The sequence below is a fragment of the Cebus imitator genome, unplaced genomic scaffold, assembly GCF_001604975.1.
Source record: "Cebus imitator isolate Cc_AM_T3 unplaced genomic scaffold, Cebus_imitator-1.0 Scaffold555, whole genome shotgun sequence".
In the NCBI taxonomy this organism is placed as follows: domain Eukaryota; kingdom Metazoa; phylum Chordata; class Mammalia; order Primates; family Cebidae; genus Cebus; species Cebus imitator.
This window is the reverse complement of record NW_016107870.1, coordinates 828,243-835,555: the sequence shown is the minus strand read 5'-3', so window position 1 is coordinate 835,555 and position 7,313 is coordinate 828,243. Positions and strand designations below refer to the sequence as shown.

General features: G+C 59.4%; 2 protein-coding genes across 8 annotated transcripts in view; both read right to left on the bottom strand.

The window, feature by feature from the left end:
• Positions 1-1,844, bottom strand: part of TPD52L2 (TPD52 like 2) — a 21,555-nt gene extending 19,711 nt beyond the window's left edge. For 3 of the 7 annotated variants that reach the window (XM_037733904.1, XM_017515647.2, XM_017515650.2), the window contains exon 1: positions 1,681-1,844. In XM_037733904.1, coding sequence (XP_037589832.1) covers positions 1,681-1,699 — 19 coding nt within the window. In that variant the 5' untranslated portion in view covers positions 1,700-1,844. The remainder of the gene's footprint in view (positions 1-1,680) is intronic. The other 4 variants (XM_037733903.1, XM_017515646.2, XM_017515651.2 and 1 more) reach the window with 2 other exon arrangements.
• A 2,179-nt stretch (positions 1,845-4,023) lies between these two features.
• On the bottom strand, positions 4,024-5,472 carry ABHD16B (abhydrolase domain containing 16B). The gene has a single exon (XM_017515643.2). It carries the CDS (start codon positions 5,466-5,468, stop codon positions 4,059-4,061), a length of 1,410 nt encoding a protein of 469 aa, XP_017371132.1. The 5' UTR covers positions 5,469-5,472; the 3' UTR covers positions 4,024-4,058.
• Between the last annotated feature and the right edge of the window lie 1,841 nt (positions 5,473-7,313).

Sequence of the window (7,313 nt, the reverse complement as noted above, 5' to 3'; positions counted from 1 at the left end):
ATTTTTTGTATTTTTAGTAGAGACGGGGTTTCACCATGTTGACCAGGATGGTCTCGATCTCTTGACCTCGTGATCCACCCGCCTCGGCCTCCCAAAGTGCTGGGATTACAGTGGGATTACAGGCTTGAGCCACCGCGCCCGGCCAGCCTTTCTCTTCTATTTGAAAAAAGATAAATGAGGCCAGGAGCAGTGGCTCACGCCTGTATTCCCAGGACTGTGGGAGGCCAAACCAGGCAGATCACCTGAGGTCAGGAGTTCAAGACCAGCCTGACCCACATGGAGAAACCCGATCTCCACTAAAAATAAAATGTTAGCAGGGCATGGTGGTGCATGCCTGCAATCCCAGCTACTCCAGAGGCTGAGGCAGGAGAATAGCTTGAACCAGGAGATGGAGGTTGCAGTGAGCCAAGGCCATGCCATTAAACTCCTGCGTGGCCAACAAGAGCGAAAATTCTGTCGTCCCCCTGCCAAAAAAGTAGAAAGACCAATTAACCTGGCATGGTGCGCCTGTAGTCCTATAGTCCCAGCTACTCAGGAGGTTGAGGCAGGAAGGTCGCTTGAGCCCAGGAGTTGAAGATTGCAGTGAGCTACCACTGCACTCCAGCCTGGGTGACAGAGGCAGATGCTATCTCTAAATAAATAAATAAATGCCTTGCAGAACAGAGCGGCACCCAGGAATTATAATGCTGAATATGGAGCCTAGTGCAGTGGCTCACACCTGCAATCCCAGCACTTTGGGAGGCTAAGGTGGATCACAAGGTTAAGAGATCAAGGCCATCCTGGCCAAAAGAGTGAAACCCTGTCTCTACTAAAAACACAAAAATTAGCTGGGCGTGGTGGCACGTACCTGTGGTCCTAGCTACTTGGGAGGCTGAGGCAGGAGAATCCAGTGAGCCAAGATGGTGCCACTGCACTCCATCCCGACGACAGAGCAAGAATCTCTCTCAAATATATGTGTGTGTGTGTATACACACACACACATATATGATACTTAATATGCAGCTGCAGATTAAACGGTGGAAAAGCTTCCTGAACTTATCCTGTGTGGTTACCTCAACGTAGAAACTTAGCATCCCTCTCTAGAGCCCAAAATGGAAAACAGACGTGTACCATCTTCTCAAGATTTTAATCTCCTGGGTTCGCTCCATATCCCTCAGTGGCCATCTCGTACTGCTCGGAGGTGACTGTTCTGTAAACAAGTATGGTATCCTGGGGGTGCCCCTGACTCCCTCCACCCCTCTCCATGAGGCACCCCCTAAGTAGGCTGAGCTCCGAGCAGAGTTGCCACCCAAGGGGAGCGCAGGGACCCCGCGGCGGCAGAGCAAGCAAGGACTGGGCGGGGCGGGGCGGGGGGGCGGCATCAGTGAGACCTGCTTGGACCGAGGGAACCCAAATACGGGAGCAAGAGCAGCTGCCAGGGAACCAGACCTCGGAGAGGTCCGAGAGAAGACCGGGAGGGCGGCTGGAGAGAGCCTAGCGAGAGGTCTGGGCCGCGGGCAAAGACGCACACGACCACCATGGTGAGCTTCGAGGTCGGTGGCCCAGGAGCTGAAGGGGGCCAGCAAGGGGTGGGCGGGCAGAGGCTGAGAAGACCCAGAGTCGCACACGCGACCCCGTGAGCGGGGGCACACCCGGCGGCCGGGGCCCATCTGCGGCGGAGGCGCCGGGCCCCGCAGGTACCTTGGCCGGCGGAGTCCATGTTCAGGCGGCGTCGGGACCGCTGTCGCGGTCGGTAAGAGCCGAGCGGGCGGCGCCGGGACTGGCTCGCCGCGTACACACTAGCCAGCGGAACTGCTTCGGCCCCGCAACGTTACGTAATCAGCGACGCGACGGCTACTTCCGCTCGGGCGCGGGCTCCGCCCTCCTCCCGCCCCACCAGTGATGTCCAATGAGAACGTTGTTTGGCCCGTCCCGGTTTATCTGACTCAACCCGATAGGTCGAAACTGCGGGCGAAGCCGGAAAGGGAGGAGGGGTTCGGAGGGAATCCATTCCAGGTTGATTCCACCAGCGAGATGCGCAGGTAGAACGGCCAGGGTAGCGGGAGCGCGGCGGGGTGGGAAGTGGGAGGACCGTCCAACATGGCGCTGTGGAAAGCCACCGCAGGGCCCAGGGGACCTTCCGGGGCGGATGCAGCTGCCCACTAGTGTCGGGGCTCGCGCGCCCGGGCGGCTCCGACGCTGACCCCGTGAGATCCTTTCCAGCCCGACCCTTGACTTTGGGGGTCAGCCTTTCCCCGTGAGTCCTGTATTTATTTTCTGTTTTTTAGTTTGTCTTTTTTTTTTTTCCAGACGGAGTTTCACCCTTGTTGCCCAGGCTGGAGTCCAGTGGTGCGATCTCGGCTCACTGCAACCTCCGTCCCCAGGTTCAAGGGATTCTCCTGTCTCAGCCTCCCCACTAGCTGGGATGACAGGTGCGCCCAACACGTCCGGCTGATATTCGTATTTTTAGTAGAGACGAGGTTTCTCCACGTGGGCCAGGCTGGTCTCGAACTCCTGGCCTCAGGTGATCCACCCGCCTCGGACTCCCAAAGTGTTAGGTTTACTGGCGTGAGCCACAGCGCCCGGCTAGTTTGTCCTTTTGATGGGGACTTTTTACGGTATGCGGATTGCGCTGAAAAAGACCGCGATTCTGCCCCTCGCCCTGCAGGCGCCGCTGCCCACCGGGCGGCCGAGACCTGACTGGAGGTGACTCGGCTCCTCAAGTCCTCTACTCTGCCAGCCTTGGGCGTGGACCCTGCAGCTCGGGCCAGTGTGCCGTGCACCCCGGGGCTTGTCTCACTTCCTGTTCACCGCGACCCAGGCAACGCTGGGCCCTCCCCACGCCACAGATGAGGAAGCTGAGGTTAAAGTGACTTGCCCCAGGTCACTCGGCAAGTGCTACCAGGATACTCTGGAACAGGATGCCTGATCTCAGAGGAGAGGCATGTAACCACCAGGCAACTGGCCCCACGAAAAGAACAAGTCCCACAACTTCCCTTTGGCTTCTATTTGCTCCTGGAAGAAAAGCCTTAAATGGTATTCAAGCCCTTGAGGATGTGAGGTTTCAGGACTGCACTCTGGCCTTCCAGCCTTCCAGGGGTGGTTCTGGACCCTCCTCCCACTGCCTCTTCCTTCACCTGGCCACCTCCTCCCACGGGTGTCTTCCTGGTACTCTCGCACAGGCCGGAGTCTCTCACCATCGTGGCCTTATCCTGCTCTGGTGCTCTCAGTAACGTTTTCTTCATTTCCTGCCTTCCTTTCTTTCCAAAGATTTTTGCTCAACCCAACCAGGCCAGCCCAGGGACTAGGGACAAGCACAGCCTGCTTCAGGCAATTCAGGGCAGAGCGCAGAGACGTGACACTACAGACGGTGGTGAGCAGAGGCCTTGTCTCTCATTCTGTGTTGCATCCCTCAGCCAGGAACAAAGTCCAGCCCAGGCCTGGCTCCCGGGGACACCCAGTAGTGTCCCCTGTAGTCTCACATGCCACCATGTGAGTCTGCAGTCCATCTGTGAATGCCCTGGTGTGGAAGCCCATAGTTTGGAGGTGGGAGGGAGCCCTACAGAGCGTAAACTCCTGGGAATGTTCAGCCACTGAGACCTGCCTCCAACCCTGTGATGCCCGTGTCCTCCTTTCACGGAGCAGCTTGCACAGGCTTTCAGCGCACAGCTGGTATCGTTTTCCTGGGAGCCAGCTGTAACCCAGGCCAGGCGAGGGGCTCCTCCCTGTGACCCCACAGCCCCTCTTCCCATCATCCTTTTGTGGTGATAGAGGCAGCCATCACACTGGACTGCCATAAACTGGGTCAGGTTAATTTTTGCATTTCCTTTAGGAGCTGAGTGGGGGCGTCCAAAAGAATTTGTGGGAGGAAGAGACAGAAAGGAGGGGACGGAGCAAGGAAGAACAGAGGGAAGGTCAGAATGCCCCAGGAAAGCAAGGAGAGCACCAAGTTCCTGTGTTCCGCCCATTCGCCCCCTGCCGCGGCCCCCCAGGGCCAGGGTTACTGGTTGGGGGTTTGGGGAGGGGAACCAGGAAGGCCAGGAAGGTGTTTCAGTGCATGATCCCCACAGGGACATAGGTCACAACCCCCAGGGCAACTGAAAGTCCTCAGGCTCCAGAGGGCTGCAGTGAGTCGCCGCCACATTCTTGAGGTGCTTCCGAGCCAGGAACAGTGCGAGCTGCCGCCGCCGCCTTGACCTCAGGCCCTGACCCACCAGCCATGGAAAGCCGGGTCCGTGCGGCCCCTGGGCCTCCTCGCCCTGCAACTGCTCTTCGCAGCGTGCACGGTAGGCGCGCAGCAGCGCCAGGCACTGCTCCTCGTCCACACGGTAGCGTGCATAGAAGGCAGCCTCCTGCGCCAGGCTGCCAGCGCGCAGCCAGCGGGTGACCACGGCCTGGCCCTCTCCCGCCATCACGGCGGGATAGCGCTGCTGCAGCAGGCGCAGCAGCAGCTCATTGCCGCGGTTGCCTTCCACGTCGCCAGGTTGCAGGGGCCGCAGGCGGCCCGAGGTGCTGACCACGTCGTCCTGCGTGCGTCGGAGCAGCAGCACCGGCCCGGGGTAGCAGCACAGCTGCTCAGCCACGTTGAGGTTGAAGTGCTCGCGCACGGTGCGCACCACCAGCCCCTTCCAGCTGTGCGGCATGACCTTCAGCGCCAGCGGCATGAGGTCGTCGAAGGTGGCGTCCAGCACCAGTGCACCCAGCTCTGGGTAGGTCATGGTGGCCCAGGTGGCCGTGAAGCCGCCGACAGACCAGCCGTAGACCACCACGTGCGCGGGCGAGAAGCGCAGACGGTGCAGCGCGTACTTGACCACCACGTCCATGGCATTGGCGTCGTGCTGCGGGAAGGGCACGCCCGTGCTGCCGCCGAAGCCAGGGTGGTTCCAGCCCAGCACGGAGTAGCCGGCCTCGAGCGGCGCAGACAGGCAGCCCATCTCGTAGAAGCCGGCGTTGCCCTCGCAGCAGATGACCAGGCGCAGCCCGTGCCCGTGGCTGCCCGGCTCCTGGCGGCGGTCCATGAACATGGTGTCGATCTCGTTGCCATCACAGGCCACCAGCTTGGCGCGCCTGCCGTGGTAGCGCTCCACGAGGCGCTCCTGGCCCTGCTGCAGCAGCGGCAGCAGCGCGCGCGTCATCAGGGACACGGAGCCAGGGTACACGAGCCAGCGGCCCAGTGAGTGGGCCAGAACGTAGCTGGCGAGCTGGCCGGGCAGCTCGCGGAGCTGCTGCAGGAGGCACTGCGCCTGGCTGCGCGCCCCGCGCGGAGGCCGCCCCGGCGCCTCCCCGCCCAGCGCTGCGTCCCGCAGCAGCCACACGCCCGCAGCGGCACCCGCGCAGGTCAGCGCCCGGTGGCTGCTGCTCCGGCCCGCCGCGCGCATGTCATCCCAGCGGAAGTCCACGGGCCAGCCGCGGAAGGTGTAGGTGTAGCTGGCGGTCAGGTAGATCTTGAATACGTGCACCAGCGCCTTCACGAAGCAGATGATGCACATGGGCGGTGGCTGCGGTCACTCCCCTCCGCGAGGGGCACCCAGCCGTCTTAGGGCATGCTGGCACTGGCCCACCCTGATGGCCTTCGTGACTTGGCCTTCCAGGGCCAGGGGAGGCTGCATCCTGTTGCTAGGTGATGAGCACACAAAGGGTTCCCAGAGATGATGGCCCCAGGGTTCTGCCTGTCCCCCCTTGGCCGGGACCCCACCAGTGAAACACTTCCAGGCCCAGCCTTCCCACCTGTGCTTTGAGCAGCAACTGCCTCCCTCTTCCTTATTTATTTATTAAATTGAAATGGGGTCTTGCTATGCTGCCCAGGCTGGTCTTGAACTCCTGGGCTCAAGCCATTCTCTGGCCTCTGCCTCCCACAGTGCTGGGAATACAGGTGTGAATCCCTGTGCCCAGCCTCCCTCTTCCTTAAACTGGAGATGGGCAACCTCACAGGCCAGAAAGGGGCAGCCTTGACTTCTCCCTGCCAGGGCCAGGGTCTCACTAGGAAGAAGGCAAGGCTTCCTCTGCCTGTGCCAGGCTCACAGTGGGTTCCCTCCCCTGCCTCAGGGTCTGCTGGTCTACATCTCCTTTCCCCAGGAGAGCTGCTGCTGCACCAGAAAGGCAGCGTTTGCTCTTGGCCTGCTGGCCCCTCCCCTGTACACCTTCCTTATTGGGTGCAGACCAGAAACAAGCCACTCCTTTTCTGGATCCTCTTTTCACTGGCTGCCAGGAGCAGCAGTGACCTTCTCGGACAGGTCCTGCCCGGCTGGGGTTCCTCTTTCTCAGTCCCTGGTTGAGCCCAACTCCCAGGCTGTACCTCCTCATTTTCTGGACGGGTCTGGTGGGTCCCCCTTTTTCCCCTGCCCTGGAAAGGGCCAGCCCACCTGAGGGCAGGGCCAGAGGCTGCCCACCAGGGGGAGCCCCAGGGAGGGGGTGGCTCAAGGGACTCAACAGCTCCCCAGACCAGAAACAGAAATGCTACCATCAGGGAGTTTTGTAAATCCAGCCAGAGCCTCTCAGCCAGGTGCCATGTCTTCCTGACCCCAGCCTTCTGGGAAAGTTCCAAGCTGAAGCACCCTCTGTCTGCCCTCCTGCTCTGTGTTAGAGGCACTACCTGACCCAAACAGCCCCCCTGCCCCCAGCTTGGGGAGTCAGCTGAGGACTGCTGCTGTCTTTAGGGGTTGGAGAACAGTAGGACAGGGACGAATTGACAAAGCAAGTGATTTGGGGGCTATTACCCCCATTCCAGTTGCCAGATAAAATACAGAATAATATACCAGTTAAATTGGAATTATAGGCCAGGCGCGGTGGCTCACGCCTATAATCCCAGCACTTTGGGAGGCTGAGGCGGGTGGATCACGAGGTCAAGAGATTGAGACCAACCTGGTCAACATGGTGAAACCCCGTCTCTTCTAAAAATACAAAAATTAGCTGGGCATGGTGGCGCACACCTGTAATCCCAGCTACTGGGGAGGCTGAGGCAGTAGAATTGCTTGAACCCAGGAGGCGGAGGTTGCAGTGAGCCAAGATCGCGCCATTGCACTCCAGCCTGGGTAACAAGAGTGAAACTCCATCTCAACAACAAAAAAAATTGGAATTACAGATAAACAAATACTTTTTGGGTATAAGTATGTTCAAAATATGGCTTTAGACATACTTATATTTTAAAATTGTTTATCTGAAATTCCAATTTAACTGGATATCCTGGGTTTTGTTTGTTTGTTTGTTTGTTTGTTTTCCGAGACGGAGTTTCGCTCTTGTTACCCAGGCTGGAGTGCAATGGCGCGATCTCGGCTCACCGCAACCTCCGCCTCCTGGGTTCAGGCAATTCTCCTGCCTCAGCCTCCTGAGCAGCT

Bases quoted from the DNA above. Each gene is read 5' to 3' on its own strand.
- ABHD16B (XM_017515643.2), bottom strand. From the start codon at position 5,468: ATGTGCATCATCTGCTTCGTGAAGGCGCTGGTGCACGTATTCAAGATC.